This window comes from Triticum aestivum, chromosome 3A, assembly GCF_018294505.1.
Source record: "Triticum aestivum cultivar Chinese Spring chromosome 3A, IWGSC CS RefSeq v2.1, whole genome shotgun sequence".
Taxonomy (NCBI): domain Eukaryota; kingdom Viridiplantae; phylum Streptophyta; class Magnoliopsida; order Poales; family Poaceae; genus Triticum; species Triticum aestivum.
In genome coordinates, this window is record NC_057800.1 from 49870481 (window position 1) to 49889734 (window position 19254).

Below are 19254 nucleotides of genomic sequence, written 5' to 3' on the forward strand. Positions count from 1 at the left end.
ATGCTTAATACCAAACAATACCAAATTCAACTTCCATCAGATTTAGACGAGACTTTAAAACGCATATAACTTCTTACTAAGATTTTGAAACAGGCTTTTGCCCCGCTTTATATATAAAGCAACTCACCAAGGTACACGACCGAATGATACAGTGTGGTGCAAAAGCCCTTTACCAAAGCAAATCAAAGGATACATCATGAAGTCTAGAACTAGTCTAACACCTCACCGAGGCCCGGTCAACGGTGTCTGGGCTCCACGACAACGCCCTCAGGAGGGTGACGACGTGAAGTGTCGCCGCTAACGAGTTCGAGCAAGCAGACAAGGGTTTTCACCTTGGAGCCCTCGCGCATGACCAAGATCCATGATGATGTCTTCATGAAGAAAACGACACCCGGCCCACAGACGCCGCCGTTGCCGGCGCCAAGCGCGAATCTTTCCCTTGAACACCCACTTGTACCACCAGGAGGCATCCCGACCAGGCAATCACCACCGCAACAAGGGCCACCAGATCTGGGCACTGCCGGAGAAGGCCAGAGCCTGCCACCGCTACACCCCTTGCCACCCATATGACCAAAAGGTGCAGCCAACACCACCACCACGGATCCTGCCAGAACAACGAACCATGTAGCCCGGCATCCGAGGCCGCCGCCCTGGCATCGTGGAGCGAACTCGTCACCAATGCCATAACACACGGCTGCCACCCAACCAAGCCACATGACACCACCTCAACATGGTCAGGGCGGGACCAGATCATGTGTGAAGAGCAACCAACCTCCGATAGGTGGGCCACCGCCTTAACTATGGGGATTCAGCGAGGAGCTCATTAGATCGGCAAAATTGAGAGCTCGGAAAAAGGCATCCTTTAGGATGTTGTCGAGCTCATGATACAGATGATAGTTGGTTGGTGTGTAGCAGGAGCAGTAGAAGCAGTAGCTACAAGTAGGAAAGCTGGCCCTTGGTGAAATGAACCAATATTGCTCACGAATAAATTTTTGCCGCTTGCTTAGTGTCGTCGGTAAGATCGAATTGTGTTCTTGTTAATATATTCGAATTATTGATTGAGGCTAAGTACTCCCTTCATACATTCATTTGAGAGTCAACTAATTTCGGACAGAGGGAGGGAGTAGTAATCATCATGCTTTCAGAGATTTTTGTCGCCTGAATCTTTTTTAATGTCACATATATATACAGACAGTTGCTGAGAAGTTAAGAATTTTCTCTGCTTTCCTTTTGCCGCTGGCAAATTTCAGAAACTGGAAAATACATCTCGAGCGATCTGTCATGGCCTACAGTCCTACACTTGCCCTACCTCAGCGTTCTCCTCGCCATCGTCCTCCCCAGAAGCCGACGGCGCTCGCGACGACCATGACGGCGAACACGAGCGGGACCACCACGTCAGGGACAGTGCGGCCAAACAGGCCGGCACCGGCAGGCACGCAGACAGCGTCCCACGGCGGACCGTCGAGCGGCAGCCCGATCCTGCCCCCATGGAAGTTGCGGTTGGGGCCGCAAACGTGGAGCCTGGCACGCGACGTGAAGTGGGACGCCATTGCTGGAACCGAGCCACGAATGTTTCTTCTTCCTGGAGAGGGCAGCGCAGGCTGGAGTTGTTGGGGTTTGTGTGTTTCTGGTTAAGAGGATTCAGGGCAGAGCAGGTGACGCTCGGCGTTGTGAAATTTGAGCGACTCCGCCCCCCAGCTCAGCTGCTCCTTTGCTGACTGCAACCTCATGCAGTTTTAGTACCCAAATTCTCAATAGCACAGTAGATTTCTTGCCCAAGACAGCAGACACCGACAGTCAGACAATGGAGTATACACATTCTGACGATAGAGGAATCCTAATTTAATACATTCTGAGATCAGTACTAGCATAGCATCCATCATGCCAAAAGGCTACATACAAACTACATTCTGAGATTGGTGCTAGCATCCATCGTGCCAAAGGCCACACACGCACATCCAACAGGAGCATCGCTTAGCTAAACTGTATAGCTAGCGATCAATAGGCGATCATGGCTAATCTAGTCGCATGATCATTAATTAAGAACCACTACAAACCTCCAACTAATCCACCAGCACTACGACGACATTAGAGTACGCACATGAGAGTTACGGACGCAAAAGTAGGAGCGCAGGACACCCCATTAGAGTTAGTTAAGTACTACTCCAATTTTACGGACGGACATCAGTATTGGAGATGCTCAGCGGCGCTTCCTCTTGTGTGACTGCAGCTGTTTGAGGAGGAACTGGATGGCTTCCTCCAGTGTCGCTTTCCGATCATCCTTGCCGTTCCACAGCTCTGGTGCAGGGTAGCGGCCGCTGGGGTTGTACTCGTTCATCTCAAGCAGCGCCTTTGTCACCAAGCTGTAGATTTCGTCTCCATGCTCCTCTTTTAAGCTGCGAAGCTTGTCATCGTCCTCTGAGAGAATTTCCTAAACCAAAGGAAAATGGAATCGTATAAATATTTGCAACTTCATAAAAAGAAGAAAATGTTTGCAAAAACAGACGTAATTGTTGGATGTAGTGTCTGTCTCCTATGTCATATACTCATATTAGAATGCTATTAGTCTCCAATAAATTGATGACTAAAGGTTATAAGGTAACAGAGCCAGAGCTAAACAATAGTAGAGAGGTTGCACTGTCTACATACCATCTCTTTACCATCAACCGTAACTATCCTAAAAGGATGCCAGCCTGGGTTTGCGATTTCAGCTTGCCATCTTGAACAAAGAATAGCAGAGTTAACTTGTGCATCCTCTTGTGCTACATTTTTGCTGCAAGCATTGGCAAATGCTTTCAGATCCAGCTCACCCATCCTTTTGACGCCTATATGTGCCTCCACATTTGTGAACCTCGGCAGTTCCTGCAAAACATATTCAAGACAACAAGAATTAGTGATAGATATGATGACCTATGTTGTGAAACTACGGAAAGAAAAGGTGTCCGCTGCTCACTTACATCTATCAGCATTTTCCGAGCACGTTGCAGCTCTCCATTGCTTTGCCGTTCCTTGGTAACCAACGTCTGGACGAGTGACTGCATTTCCTGTATGTCACCATCTTGCTCGCGTGCTCTAGCGTCATCAAGTTGCTTGGATGTGGCTTCAATCACCTTGGATGATGCATTGATCTTCTCCAATGCTGAATCTATCATCACCTTGGATGATGCATTGATCTTCTCCAACGCCGAATCTATCATCACCTTGGATGATGCATTGATCTTCTCCAACGCCGAATCTATCAACATCTTGGATGCCGCACCTATCACCACCTTGGATGCTGCATCGATCTTCTCTAACGCCGCATCTATCATCACCTTGGATGCTGCATCGATCTTCTCCAACGCCGCGTCTATCACCACCTTGGATGCTGCATCGATCTTGTCCAACGCCGCATCTACCACAGCCTTGGATGTTCCATCAATCTTCTCGGACCTTGCTTCAATCTTCTCAGACCTCGCTTCAGAGGAGCAAGGCTTTTGACTCTTATTGACTGCTGATCGAATGCTTTGTCGTTCCTTGTGGGGGCGCAATGCCGCTGGCGGAGGTGGCGCTTCTATCACCGACGGCGCCGGTGGCAGCTGGAAGAGATCTGGCCTCACCACCCAGATGAGCCTCTGCAGGTACGCACCGTAGTAGCATGCCCTGCTGGTCCTATTCTTCCAAATCAGTTGTTGAATCTCCTCCTCCACTTGGTACCAGAGGAGCTCCGTCCAGTCAACATAATGCGCCCGAAGATCCTGCAAAGACCTCAATGCATCATCCACCTCGGTAGGCAGCCTGCGCTTCCTGTCGGTGGAAGCCTGCAATGGCGCCAAGACGTAAACCTTCATGAACTCTCTGGCGGCGGAGGTCACGACGGCACTGGCAGGAAAAGACATGGTAGGTCTCCCTGCAGGAAGGCAGAGCGCCTCGGCGAAGGAATGGAGGAAGACCACGATTTCTTTGCCACGGACGGAGGAGCTCCATCCGGGATACGGGTACGGTTTGTAGTTGGCAATGAGCTCCGCGACGAGGTCCAGGCGCGGGGCGCCGGAGGAGGGGAGGTCGAGGCGGACGAAGTCGAGGAGGCCGAGGGCGCGGAGGCCTTCGTCGTGGGCGGCGGACGGGGCCGGCGGCGGGTCATTGAGGCGGAGGTTCTCGCGGACCCGGCGGAGGCGCGCCTCCCTGCCCTCGAGGTGGATCGATTTCGGGATTTTGGATGGTGCCTCCGTTGTGGGAATGGCAGGATCAGCGTCGGTGGGAGCTCTGGGTGTTTGGTTGGCGGCCATTGGAGGAGCTTGTGAGCAAGATGGAGAGGAAGCGTCTCGGTGCCCCGGCGCTTTCACGGGGGAGGAGAGTCTGTCTGTGCATATGCCTTTGGTGGGCAGCCTGCGACGCGTGGAAGGCCACCGTCCATCCTCTGGTTGGACGATGTGCCACGTTCTAGCCTCTAGGCATGTATCTGTTGTGAGGGAGACTGGTCTTTGTGAGGCACTAGGCGCGCCTCCTGGACGTCCATGTGTGAGTGAAGTGTGTACAGAAACATCAGAACTAATCATATTGATAACAGTTTAGGGTATCCACCGTTGTAGCTTAAATCACCTCTAAATGTTTGGATCCTGGTGTCCGCACTTTTTTGTCATCCAACATTGTGTCTCAAACACCTTCAAACCGGCAGTTAGCCGGAGAGAAGTTTGTGGGTGTCCGGACTCATTTCACGTACGCGTCCCCTCGTTCGGCTTCACTCATAGTTATCACCGTACATCCTACTCTCGAATGTCTGTCGGGTATTTATGTCGGTCTGCTACTTCAGAGCGAATGCGTCTGGACAGTGTCGGACAGACGGATGTGACTGAACACGAGGGTGTCGTCGCTTCAATGCTCACACGATGACTGAGAAACGTACGCCGACTGCTGCACCGCATTTAAGCAGCGTCCCTCCCGCTAGGGTTCCGCCACCCCCGCCGGCGGCGCCCTAGCCTCCTCCAGCCGCCGCCAGGCCGCCGGCTCGCGTGCCCCGGCCCTCCCCGCCCCCACCCCTCTCCTCCCTCCCCCTCCCGTTCCCGCCCCTGTGCTGCCTCCCCGGGGGGTGGCCGGGGCGGCGCGCCCCCCTTCCCTCAGCCCCCACCCCCGTGAGATCTCCCCCGCCGCCGTCGGCGGGTGCCCCGGCGCTGGCCCGGGTGCTGCCGGCGGCGGCGGGCCCTTCTGTACCTGCGCGTTCATCTCCTTCCCGGGGCTGGTGACGGCGGCGGTGAGGCTCGGCTGGGTGGCGGCCCGGCGACCCGGCGGCGGTCGCCGGCGGTAGGCGCGGTGGCGGTGCTGACCTTGGCAGCACGGCGGCGTGGTGGCGTGCGGTGGCCGGCGGCGCGACCCCGGCCCAGATCTGGGCCCTCCTGGCCCCATCTGGGTCCTAGCGGGCCGGTCCCCGGCATGGCTTCGTCGTCGTCTATGTGGTGAGGAGGAGGAGCAGCTCGGATGAGGGGCGGCGATGCCAACGGCGTGCCTGCTGCAGCGCGATGGCGGGAGCATTACGGGCATGGAGTTCCCGGCCGGGCCTGGTATGCTCCTTCTATTGTGTCCGGTCAGCTACCGTCGTTGACGGTGGAGGTTGTGCCCTCCCGCGTGCCGACGGTGCTGCGGCCCCTAGTCCCGGCTCCTTTCCCTTGTTGTGCAGACCTCACTTCGTGGTGCCGTGGTGAGACGGCGTGGAGGCTTCTTGACCATGGTGGCGCAAGATGGTGGTCGGTTTGGTGGCATGCTCTGGAGCACCCGAGGTGAAGGTTGGGATCGGGGGACACCCCTGTCGGCCTGTCCGACACCGACGCGGCGACGCCAGTGGGTGCCGCCGGACCTTCCTGGAGGGCTTCGGGAGCGACCCTTCCTCTCGCCTCGTCGTGTACCGGGGGAAACCCTTGGCAGCAGCGTCGTCATCATCGCGGTCCTTCTTGGAGGTGCTGATTGGTACCGGTGCTTCGGAGCCTTGGAGCTTGGTGGGAGATCTTCGGTGGGCGCAGTGGTCGTGAAGCTTCTTCGTTTCCGTCGATCCGCCGTTGTCGGCATTCTTTTCTCTTGTTGTTTCTCTTTCGTTTCTTTTGGGTGTGATTGTGCTGCTTCCGCCCCAGCATCTATCGTTGGATGTATCGGTTGGTTGCTTTGGAATACAAAGTAGGGGGAAACCCTTTTTCTTAAGGGTTAATTATCCTTTTGCCCTCAGTGCTGTCCATGTACTCAGTTTTACCCTCAGATGCGAATTGTGCTCAGTTTTGCACCTAGTCCGTGCGCACCGACTCGTTCCGTGAACTCTGCCATCTCCGTAAGGTCAATCTTTTGACTCGGCCCTTACAGGTGGGACCAGGCACCAGACGGCCCTTGCACGCGTGGCTTGTGGGACCTAACAGAGAGTCGTTGAGGAGAGAGCCGTTGGCGGGTGTGCTATATAAGCGGGCGACAGCGGCGGTGACCACGGCGACAGAGAGCACGGCGGTGACCATGGCGAGAGAGAGAGAGCACGGCGATGGGAAGCTACCTGTGGAGGGCGCGGCGGTGGGAAGCTAGCAGTGGAGGGCGCGGCGGCGCTGAGATCCCTTCGGCTCCGAGCTCCATGTCTTCCTCAAGCTCCCGCGCCACCTCACGGATGCAGAGCCGGACGCGTGTGGACATGTCTGTCTTCGTCTGTCCACGGTGCTGGGCGGGCGTTGATCGGAGGGTTTCTCAGACACCGAGGAACCAGAATCGTCCGTTCTACGTGTGCAGCGAGAATGGGGTAAGAATCGGGGCAATTGCTCCATTTTCGTGGTCGGGATCTTTGAGCAATGGGTTGATCTGTTTGGTGTTCATGCAGGTGACATGCTTCTCTCTTTGGGTCGATGCTCTGGCCAAGACTCTGATGAATGAACTGTAAGAAGAGCATGAAGAATGGTTGCGCATGCTGCCACAAACGACAGTGGCCGCACCACGAGCTCTGGAAGAAGAGATGGAGGGCGAAGAAGGTTAGGATGTTGAAGAAGAAGGTTAGGAAGCTTGAAGATCAAGCACTACCTATACCCATTTGCAAATACTTTTGTGCATTTGTAGGTATGGTAATCGCACTGGTTGTAATGTTGAAAATGTATGGAAAGACATGAACTATGGAGGAATTTGTAATCTTGAAATTGTATGAGAAATTCACCTAGTCTAAATGTTGGTCAAAGTTGTTTAAATGTTGAAAAAAAGAGAAGAAGTGACCAACATTTAAATATGTTGAAAAAAAGAGAAGAAATTAGGAATTCAGAAACTTCTGATCAATGAAATGCAGCTCTCTGCTCTGCCTTTCTGTCAAATAAAAAGGTTGCTCTTGGGCCAAATTCAGAGCGTAGAGCCAAGTACAGGCTAGACTAAAGGGCAAACATCATCCAATTAGGCCCATTCGGGGGTTCTCTTGCGTATTTTTCTGTTTTCTGTTATGATTTAATTTAGGCAGTAAATCATAATGCTGAAACTTTTTGTGGAAGCTAATTGAATTATTCCAGAGCCAAACAATTAAGGTTAGAAATTTTTTGGAGCTGTTAATTAATCCAATTCATATACACCGTGATTTAAATCAAAGACCAAAATGTCATGGAAAATGTGCCTCAGCTCTGATAGAGGTTTACACCTGGTGCCAAAATAAATGAACATTTTTTAAGGGCATTACATTGAGAAAAAAATAATTTGTCTAAAAAATGAAGGGTGAAAAATGCACAAAAAATTGGTGCGGCTGGGGACTTGAACCCAAGACCGCGTGGGCTTGTGGTGTTTAGGGCTGCGCTGGTAACCGCTAGGACAGATGGCAAGACTTTGACATGGGTAGGGAAGGAAGGTACATAGTGAGACTGTGCAATTTGTCAAAAAAAATAGTGAGACTGTGAATGTTTGCACACGGGTGAGAGTGGTTTTCCTTTGTTTTTCACTGAAATTTTGGAGGGTTGGAAGGTTGAAAATGTATGTTTGCACTGCCACATGATTTTCGTTAGAGTGGCACTTGGTTTAGGGTTAGAGTGACACTTGGTTTAGGATTTAAAGGGAATAAATTTGCATGTTAGTTCATGACTTTTTTTTGAATGAAACAGAGGGCTTCTCACCCCCTCCAAATTTCATTATGGTTTTCATTAATGAAAACCACAAGTTCTCGAACTTCATGACTTGGTTTAGGGAAGAAATGATATGTTTGAGCACAGACATTTTTTAACACACATAACAAACCCTAATAACTTAGATAAGATGCAACACACCATACCATTACAATAATAAGTTCACGGACAGTTCACGGATACATGACGAAACATGACACGACACGACACGACATAGAAAAGCAACAAAATAAAAAACGAAACATGACGAGCTTGACTCTGGGATTGAACATCTTTTTCTTGACCTTCTTCTCCACCTTGGCCGCGCGCGCGCCTTTAACACCATCTTCATCTTCACACCTGATACGTCTCTGATAACCCACAATTATAGGGGATCGCAACAGCTTTCGAGGGTAGAGTATTCAACTCAAATTTATTGATTCGACACAAGGGGAGTCAAAGAATATTCTCAAGTATTAGCAGCTGAGTTGTCAATTCAACCACACCTGGAAACTTAGTATCTGCAGCAAAGTGTTTAGTAGCAAAGTAATATGATAGTGGTGGTAGCGGCAACAAAAGTAAAGACAGCAAAAGTAATGTTTTTGGTATTTTGTAGTGATTGTAACAGTAGCAGCGGGAAAGTAAATAAGCGAGAACCTGTATATGGAAAACTCGTAGGCACCGGATCAGTGATGGATAATTATGCCGGATGTGGTTCATCATCTAACAGTCATAACATAGGGTGACACAGAACTAGCTCCAATTCATCAATGTAATGTAGGCATGTATTCCGTATATAGTCATACGTGCTTATGGAAAAGAACTTGCATGACATCATTTGTCCTACCCTCCCGTGGCAGTGGGGTCCTATTGGAAACTAAGGGATATTAAGGCCTCCTTTTAATTGAGAACCGGAACAAAGCATTAGCACATAGTGAATACATGAACTCCTCAAACTATGGTCATCACCGGGAGTGGTCCCGATTATTGTCACTTCGGGGTTGCCGGATCATAACACATAGTAGGTGACTATAGACTTGCAAGATAGGATCAAGAACTCACATATATTCATGAAAACATAATAGGTTCAGATCTGAAATCATGGCACTCGGGCCCTAGTGACAAGCATTAAGCATAGCAAAGTCATAGCAACATCAATCTCAGAACATAGTGGATACCAGGGATCAAACCCTAACAAAACTAACTCGATTACATGATAAATCTCATCCAACCCATCACCGTCCAGCAAGCCTACGATGGAATTACTCACGCACGACGGTGAGCATCATGAAATTGGTGATGGAGGATGGTTGATGATGACGACGGCGACGAATCCCCCTCTCCGGAGCCCCAAACAGACTCCAGATCAGCCCTCCCGAGAGGTTTTAGGGCTTGGCGGCGGCTCCATATCGTAAAACGCGATGATTTCTTCTCCCTGATTTTTTTCTCTCCGAAAGCAAATATATAGAGTTGGAGTTAGCGTCGGAGGGCATCCAGGGGGCCCACGAGGTAGGGGGCGCACCCCCACCCTCATGGACAGGGTGTGGGCCCTCTGGTCTTCATCTTTGGCGAGGATTTTTTATTGTTTTTTCTAAGATGTTCCGTGGAGTTTCAGGTCATTCCGAGAATATTTGTTTTCTGCACATAAAACAACACCATGGCAATTCTGCTGAAAATAGCGTCAGTCCGGGTTAGTTCCATTCAAACCATACAAGTTGGAGTCCAAAACAAGGGCAAAAGTGTTTGGAAAAGTAGATACGACGGAGACGTATCAACTCCCCCAAACATAAACCCTTGCTTGTCCACAAGAAATTCAGTTGACAAACTGAAAGAAAGAAAGAAAAGCTTTTACAAACTCTGTTTTCTCTTGTTGTTGTAACTATGTCAAGCCAGCATTCAAGTTTTTAGCATAGATCATAACTAACCACATTTGCAACAATTCTCAGGTCTCATAATTACTCATATCAATAGCATAATCAACTAGCAAGTCATAATAATAAATCTCGGATGACAACACTTTCTCAAAACAATCATAATATGATATAACAAGATGGTATCTCGCTAGCCCTTTCTGAGACCGCAAAACATAAATGTAGAGAACCTTTAAAGATCAAGGACTGACTAGACATTGTAATTCATGGTAAAAGAGATCCAATCATAGTCACACCCAACATAGATTAATAGTGATGAATGCAAATGACAGCTGTGCTCTCCAGCTAGTGCTTTTTAATAAGAGGGTGATGACTCAACATAAAAGTAAATGGATAGGCCCTTCGCAGAGGGAAGCAGGGATTTGTAGAGGTGCCAGAGCTCGGTTTTGAAATAGAGATAAATTGTATTTTGAGTGGTATACTTTCATTGTCAACATAGCAACTAAGAGATGGCGATATCTTCCATGCTAAACACATTATAGGCGGTTCCCAAACAGAATGGTAAAGTTTATACTCCCCCTCCACCAACAAGTATCAATCCATGACTTGCTCGAAACAACGAGTGTCTCCAACATACATCATGTCCCAGGGGGAGTTTTGTTTGCAATTAATTTTGATTTGGTTTGCATAAAGCATGGGACTGGGCATCCCGGTGACCAGCCATTTTCTCGTGAGTGAGGAGCGGAGTCCACTCCTCTTGAGAATAACCCGCCTAACACGGAAGGTAAGGACAACCTTGGTTGATACATGAGCTATTCGAGCATACAGAACAGAATGTTTATTTGAAGGTTTAGTGTTTGGCACATACAAATTTACTTGGAACGGCAGGTAGATACCGCATATAGGAAGGTATAGTGGACTCATCTGGAATAACCTTGGGGTTTAAGGGATTGGATGCACAAGCAGTATTTCCGCTTAGTATAAGTGAATGCTAGCAAAAGACTGGGAAGCGACCAACTAGAGAGTGACCAAAACCATGTACATGCATTAAAATTAATAAACATTGGATGCAAGCATGAGTAGGATATAACCCACCATGAACATAAATATCGTGAAGGCTATGTTGATTTTGTTTCAACTACATGCGTGAACATGTGCCAAGTCAAGTCACTTAAATCATTCAAAGGAGGATACCACCCCATCATACCACATCATAATCATCTCAATAGCATGTTGGCACGCAAGGTAAACCATTATAACTCATAGCTAATCAAGCATGGCACAAGCAACTATGATCTCTAATTGTCATTGCAAACATGTTTATTCATAATAACCTGAATCAAGAATGAGAGGCTCATCATATTTACAAAAACAAAAGAGGTCGAGTTCATACCAGCTTTTCTCATCTCAGTCAGCCCATCATATATCATCATACACTACAAGAAATATGTCAACTTATGACCTTCTGTCAGTGACCCTGGAAGAATTGGTCATAAATCTATGACCATTTTAGACCAATTGGTCAAAAGCTGTCCGGGGGGCTCCAAACCCTAAACCATTGCGATCATTTTGGTCAGAAAGGTCGTAATTTCCTTACACGAAATGATCATAAAGCAGATAGCACTATTCCGTTGCTTTATTTCTAGCTGATCATGACCAATATAGATGGTCATAACCTTGTCAATTGTGGCGGATTGGTATGACTTGGCGCCACCTCATCAGTTTTGCCTATGTGTCATGTCCATGTGTCAATTTTTGCCCTAGGTTGTGAAGCAACCTATATTTCTGTCATTCTGAAAATTCCCAAAAAAATCTCATAAATTCTTTGGGTCATATCTTCATCAAATATGTAAAAATACTTCCTTGCCTAGTTCAAAAATAATTCAACAATATTCATTTTCCTATTCTGTTCACAACATCACTTTATGAAGGAAGTGCTATTTATATATTCTTGATTGCCCTCGGAATTCTTGGGCACTCTTTCCTATCCAAATCATTGCAGCATGACAAAATTCAGCTCCATTTGCCTGGCAAATCTTGCTCGGCAAATTTCCAAAGTTTTTGTCCACCTAGAAGCATTGTGAAGGAAGTACCTTTTTTATATATCCAAATGACATGAAATCTATACAGTTCCTTCATATGCCCAAATTATCACCCTCCTCCAAATTGCAGCTCAGGCAAATTATCTATGTGAGCCCAGGTTCAATTTATATTTTATGGCCAGATTGGCACGTTGCAAAGCAAGTGTTATCTAGACCCCTCCTATTAACCTCAAACTCTTTGGTCACTCTTCCATACCCAAATCATTGCCACATGATAATATTCAGCTCCATTTTCCTAGTAATCTTTCTCAGGAAATTTCCAAAGTTTCTACCTCGAGAGAAGCTTTGTGAAGTAAGTAGTATCTAGGCTTACCCAAATGATCTAAAAATCTACCAAGGCATAAACATACCCATGTAACTTACCTACACCAAAATTGAGCTCATTTCATTCATCCAATTTCTCTCACTAGTTTTCCCAAGTTTATGTCCATAGAAGAGCATTGTGAAGGAAGTACCACTTTGGCATGTCCAAATGGTATCAATTTTCGACGGTGCTTTCCAATGCCCAAATAATCATCCTCCACCAAATTTCAGCTCAATCCATTCATTATTTTGAGCCCAGCTTCAACATTCATATTTCTGTCCAGTGTGGTACTTTGCAAAGCAAGTACCACCTAGGATCCTCCTTTTGATCTGAAAATTTGCGAAGACATTCTTCTTAGTAGATGATCATCCTCAGCAAAAACTCACGCCCATTGGCCATATGCATGTCCCGTACCGCTAATCAAACACTTGGATGCTAATTCATGTTTGAGCATCGATCGGTCTCCTCGTGAGAATCTTATGTTGTAATTTTCTTCCTAGAACCTACCTGGGGAGTGCCCAACCCACTAGACATGCCTAGGCTGCCCAGAACACATGGCAACGCCACGGTCACGCGGTGACCACGCGTCGGGCATGCGAGTTTACGCGCTCTAGAGTTGGGGGCCTTGGCCACCGCCCAAACCTCGACGTATCGCCATCAAACCATGTATTTATGATTAAATAGGTACTTATGTAACTATAAATGATTTTTGGAAAAAATAAATAGTAAACTATGAGGCAGCTGCAGTTCAAATTTGACCCGCTTCCTACTGAATCGGCGGGAATTTGTCTTTTTCACCAGAGGTGGATCAAAACTTTTGACGCCCAACAATTTTGTCAATTGTGCATTAAATATGGCCTAGTATTTTATAAAAATGATTTGGTCCAATTTTGCAACAATTATTTGGGAGGTCCTTCACAAAAAAACCTCCTTTTGGGCACTCGAAAAATGGAAAATGGTTTTTTCGTCCAAAGAAAATGAAAACTTCCTTAGGCAACATTGTTTGCCATTCCAATATACACCCTTGTGCACAATATGGGATCATTTGAACAAATTATGCCATGAATGTGGCCATAAGATTGATCATTTGGCTTGAAAGCCATTGATATCCACACGTGATAGCTCGATTTTGAGAACACTTTTTTAAAATAATTGCTGTATTGCAAGTTTGTTATTTTTCCTGGGAACTTGGCCACATATAATGACACAATGCGAAGGTTTCCCAATTTTTTGATTTTTTTTGAATTTTTTATGCCCGTTTCAAAATATGGTCAAAACGGCGGGAATGACCGTTCCTAGCTAGTGGTTGAATCTTGAATTTTTTGGTGTTTCTATGATTAAATAGGTACTTATGTACCTAGAAATGATTTTTGGAAAAAATAAATAGCAAACTATGAGGCAGCTGTAGTTCAAATTTGACCCGCTTCCAACTGAATCGGCAGAAATTTGTCTTTTTCACGAGAGGTGGATCGAAACTTTTTACACCCAACCATTTTGTCAATTGTGCATTAAATATGTCCTAGTATTTTATAAAATTGATTTCGTCCAATTTTGCAACAATTATTTGGGAGGTCCTTCACAAAAAACCTCCTTTTGGGCACTCGAAAAATGAAAAATTGATTTTTCGTACAAAGAAAATGAAAACTCCCTTAGGCAACATTGTTTGCCATTCCAATATGCACCCTTGTGCACAATATGAGATTATTTGAACAAACTAGGCAATGAATGTGGCCATAAGATTGATCATTTGACTTGAAAGCCATGAATCTTCACACATGATAGCTCGTTTCTGAAAACACTTTTTTTTAAAAAATTGCCGTATTACAAGTTTATTATTTTTCCTGGGAATTTGGTCACATATGATGACACAATGTGAAGGTTTTCCAATTTTTTGATTTTTTTTGAATTTTTTATGCCCGTTTCAAAATGCGGTCAAAACGACGGGAATGACCGTTCCTAGCTAGTGGTTGAATCTTGGAATTGTTTTGGTGTTTCTCTGATTAAATAGATAATTTTGTACCTAGAAATAATTTTTATAAAAAATAAATAGCAAACTATGAGGCAGCCGTAGTTCAAATTTGACCCGCTTCCAGCTGAAACGGCGAAAATTTTCTTTTTCACCAGAGGTGGATCAAAACTTTTTACACCCAATAATTTGATCAATTGTGCATTAAATATGTCCTAGTATTTTAGAAAAATAATTTGGTCCAATTTTGCAATAATTATTTGGTAGGTTATTCACAAAAAAACCTCATTTGGGGCACTCGAAAAATGGAAAATGGCTCTTTTGTGCAATGAAAGTGAAATCTCCCCAAATCAACATTGTTTGTTATCCCAAGATACACATATGTGCACACTATTGGTTTATTTTAGCAAACTATAATTGGTTAATATGTTGAATGTTTACCCTGAATTAGAGGGTGAAAATCATAAGAGAAACAAAAAAAACTACCTAAGCTTAATTCTGATTGGTGGAGTCACTAGTGGCTTGGATCGATGACCTGGCAAACATCAGTCCATCCATCGGTCCATCGATCCATCCCATCCGACGGCAGAAAATCCCCACCCAACCCTTCTCCCTCGCGTGAACCCAACCCAGCCCTCCTCTCTCTCGCGCAAACCCTAGCGCTACACTCCTCCCTTGCCGCCGCCACCTCCGACACCAGATCTTGGCTGCCGCGTCTCCCTCCGACCTCGCCGCTGGCGCTCCCCCCTCTCCCCTCCCTCACCTCCCCTCACCTCACCGTAAGAGAAGATGGAGATCGTGCGCGCGAGCAGGTCAGTTGGTGGCGGCGTCTCCCAGATCCGCAAGGGCTTGGACCTGGAGCTCCATCCCCATGGCAGCGGCTAGGGTTCCTCCCGCCACACCGCCGGCTAGCAGCAGCAGCAGATGCCTCCCGCCGCAGGCCCCTCTGCAGGTACACAACCTTCCGGATCTGGCCAGCGCGGCCGCAATCCTCCTCCTCGTTGGTCGCTAACGTTTGCCGGCGCTGGTTTTCCGAGCAGGGGATCCGCTCTACGACGAGCTCTGGCACGCCTGCGTCGGCCCGCTCGTCACCGTCCCGCGAGTCAGGGACCTCGTCTTCTACTTCCCGCAGGGACACATCGAGCAGGTCGGCCAAGCCCCGCCTCCCTCCCCTCCTCGCTTAATTCTAACCCCGCCTCGCAGTTTCGCGCAGGGAGGCTCTTCTGCTTCGGTTCGCGCGCTGAATTTACTTGCTCTTTTGGGTTTCCAGGTCAGATCTGTCGAGTTCTCCCACTGCACCCTGGCACCGAGCCGCCATCTGCTGCCGCCCGAGGTCACCATCACCGGGAGAAGCGACGGCAGTCCACGTCATCATTGTCATCGTCCTTCAGGTGCTCTTCCTGTCACTCCCGTTGCCCCCTCCTAGCCACAGATCTGGGATCCCCTCTTCGTTTATTATGGCATGGCTTGCACCTGTACCGTAGATTGGAGTGATAGGATTATTGTGCAGACTATATGTGAAATCAAGATTTTGGTTGAGAGAGAGATAGACAGAGAGTATCTTGATCTTGCTTGTGTCCTGTAATCAGATTTAAATGACACTCTATTTATAGCAGATTAGGCACATGGTTCATTGCTGGCTAGCTAGACCTGTGTAGCAAATGCCAATGTGTTTATCTATACATATAGCGCCCTCTTCGAATTTTTCTTCCTCTGGGAGATGCTGCTGAAAATAATCATACTGAGCGATAGGATTGTTGTGCGGACTATAATGCAGAATCAAGATTTTGGTTTAGAGAGATAAATAGAGGATCATGATCTTGCTTGTGTCCTATAATCAGATTTAAAGGATGCTTTATTTATAGTAGATTATGCACATGGTTCATTGCTGGCTTGCTAGCCCTATGTGGCAAATGCCAGTGTGTTTATTTGTACATATAGAGGCTTCTTTGAATTTTTCTTCCTCTTGGAGATGATGCTGAAAATGATCATATTTATGAAGTTATGCTCTGCTTTAGCTGTTAGTTGGCTTATCGTTATGTATGAGCAGCTCATCTGGGGGCAGTACTATTGGTTATTATTTATAAGAAGTCATACTGTTTGTTATCTAGAGAGATATGCCCCAAGCCAAACGTGTGCGCTTGGACTGTCAGACTATTTTAGGCTCAACTGAAACTGAATCTCGGTAGGTATCATTATGTATCCATGGTGTATTGTTTATGATTTGGATGGCTTGGAGTGGCCATTTTCTGTCAGAATCTTGTGCCGATAGCTTTGCTTTAACTAGTAAGTTCAGTTTGGGGAAAGCCAGGATGTGTTTGAAAAAACCATTTAGTATGCTTGATTGTGAGTCGATGACTTACATTTTTTTGGGGCTGTGGTTACAAAATATGTAATCAAGGCAGTGCACAGTTGCCAAAAATATGTAATAAAGACAAGGGCCATGGAAGGTCCTCTCCTTTCCCCTATCTTGTTCGCTTGAGTCATGTTTCCGTCTTCTCCATTCAAACATGTTCTTCCCGATTCAGAAATCTAATATGGTATTCTGGTTGTTTATGCAGCTGAAGAAAATGTGCAAGGAGGGCGCATATTGGGGTAACCAAGTAGAAGCATATTACTCTGTTGTTTTATTTGGCTGATATAAATGCATTGGCGTCAAACACTCGTCCGTTTCTTCTTATGTTCGCTGACACATTCGGATGCTTCTTCTGTTAATCTGCAGGTGCTGTTGCTGGAGTGTATGTAGGCATGGAGTATGGAGTGGAAAGGGTCCGCGGAGAGTATGACTGGGTAATGATGCTCTGAATACTGTTTGCTACTGTCACACAGTCTTGTTGTTTTCTTTTAACAATCATACCTAGCTAAAATCTTCCTGTCCACAGCAGAGCAGCCTCATTCTCTTCATGCTGGCTCGATTGCCTCTGATTCTTCCTGTTTGCTGCCTTTCCTTGCAGATGCGGCAGCTCAAGGGCGAGGTCGACATCTTCTCCAGGGCCGACGGGTCGGCGCTGTTCGAGATGGGCAACACCAGGGTCATCGCCGCCGTCTACGACCCCTGAGAGGTAGTCGCTTTTTCTTTGCATACCAACTCTTCAATTCGATGCCATGGCTGTTAGGGCTTTGTCTCCCGGGAGGTCTCTAGTTAATGATCGGTATTGAGAGATTTTGGTGGTTACTTATGCTTATTGTGTATCACATTGAAAAAGAAAATGCACAATGAGCTTAGCTTTGTATATCAGGATTTTTTCTTCATCGGTTACTAGTATTTGGCTTCTATGTGCTAATTAAACATGATCAGTATGTATACTTCTTTGATGTTGTATAATATTGGTGTCAAAGGAGTTAATTTAAACCGGATATGATCTACTGGAACAATTTTTTTGCCGTTCAAATGGTTAAATTCTGGTTCTTTGTTTCAAACATCTAAATGATGTTTAATTTGTCCTTCTATGCTTACATGATAAAAATGTCACATTTATAGGATTGTAAACCTGATGTGATTGGAGTAGTATTTGCTTGCTGCTGATAGTAACTACTTGTATCCACTGATTTCTATGCCTCATTTTGCTTGTTTTACTTTATTTATGCACACAGACTGCCTACAAGTTAATGTGCTTTTAGATTGCCTTTATTTTGCTCCTTACCATATTGTTTGATAACTTGCAGATGCTGTACTTTATTCGTGTTTCGTCATGGGCTCCAAGAAGTGAAGAAGCATTGAGTTCTAGCTCATTGGAGCTAGTTATACTCTGATAGATACTTATATTTTGATATTTAGTTGTGTTCTTGGTGGCTGTAAACCTAATGTGAAGTATGTTCGATTATAAACGTGGTGTATGTTTGATTGTAAGGTGCCAAATTTGGTTGTTTTCAGTCAGTTCTGATTTAAATATTTGTTTTTATTTACTGGAAAATCAAAATTTGAAGAACATGACTCTGACCATTGGGACCCACTCAAACCCATCTGACTATTGGATCTGTCTTAAAAAAAGAAATGTAACTGTTGAGCCAAAAAGGCCATGGCCCAAAAACGAAAGGCCCAATTGTTGGGTCAGGCCAATGTAGAAATCAAAACTATTAGAAAAAATAACCCATGTAGCTAGGGAAAATATACAGTAAAAAGGCCGAATTGTTGGGCTAGGCACATGTAGAAAATCGAATTGGACCGGGCTGAATCTTGTGCCACATCAGATTGCCACACTGGCTGCCTACGTGGCCTGGGGAGGTTGCTAGTGACCAAAACGCCACAGTAGACGTATTTTGGTCATAAACGTCTACGACCATTCTAGAAGAAAGGTCGCTATAGTCAGTTTATGACCGCCAGCTTTTGACCTTATGTTTTTGCTCACAAAAAGGTCACAAATTGAAAACAGTGACCATTCAGTGACCAATAGTGCTGGTCACAAGTTGACATATTTCTTGTAGTGATAATTGCCTTTCACTTGCACGACCGAACGGTGTGAACAATAATAAGAGTGCACGTGCATTGGACTAAGCTGGAATTTGCGAGCATTCAATAAACATGAGAAGACAAGGCAATATGGGCTCTAGGTTAAATCAACAATAATGCATATAAGAGCCACTTCAACAATTTAATTATGGTCTTATCCTACTGACCCCAAAGAAAATAAAAGAAATAAAACTATTTACACGGGAAAGCTCCCAACAAGCAAAAGAAGAACGAGAAATATTTTTGGGTTTCCTTTTTAATTATTACTTACTACAGCAGAAAAATAAACTACTACTAATTTTTTTTGGTTTTTCTTAAGGTTTAACAAACACACAAGAAGAAAGCAGGAAAAAGAAAATAAACTAACATGGATATTAAAGTGAAAGAGTATGAGCACCGACATCTAGCAATGAGTGTGTGTGAACATAAATGTAAAGTCGGTGAGAAATACGTACTCCCCCAAGCTTAGGATTTTGGCCTAAGTTGGTCTATTGC

General features: G+C 46.0%; 1 protein-coding gene across 1 annotated transcript; it reads right to left on the reverse strand.

Moving 5' to 3' along the window:
* Nucleotides 1-1827: 1827 nt before the first annotated feature.
* On the reverse strand, nucleotides 1828-4313 carry LOC123057830 (factor of DNA methylation 2). The gene is made up of 3 exons (XM_044480711.1): nucleotides 2958-4313; nucleotides 2650-2862; nucleotides 1828-2431 (listed from the first exon to the last, which is right to left on the reverse strand). The coding sequence occupies exons 1-3, from the start codon at nucleotides 4266-4268 to the stop codon at nucleotides 2201-2203; spliced, it is 1755 nt and encodes a 584-aa protein (XP_044336646.1). The 5' UTR covers nucleotides 4269-4313; the 3' UTR covers nucleotides 1828-2200.
* Between the last annotated feature and the right edge of the window lie 14941 nt (nucleotides 4314-19254).

Coding starts and splice junctions, on each gene's coding strand:
- LOC123057830 (XM_044480711.1), bottom strand. CDS start 4,268: ATGGCCGCCAACCAAACACCCAGAGCTCCCACCGACGCTGATCCTGCC. Junction 2,863..2,957: donor CTCGGAAAATGCTGATAGAT/GTAAGTGAGCAG, acceptor TATGTTTTGCAG/GAACTGCCGAGGTTCACAAA. Junction 2,432..2,649: donor CGGTTGATGGTAAAGAGATG/GTATGTAGACAG, acceptor CCTTTGGTTTAG/GAAATTCTCTCAGAGGACGA.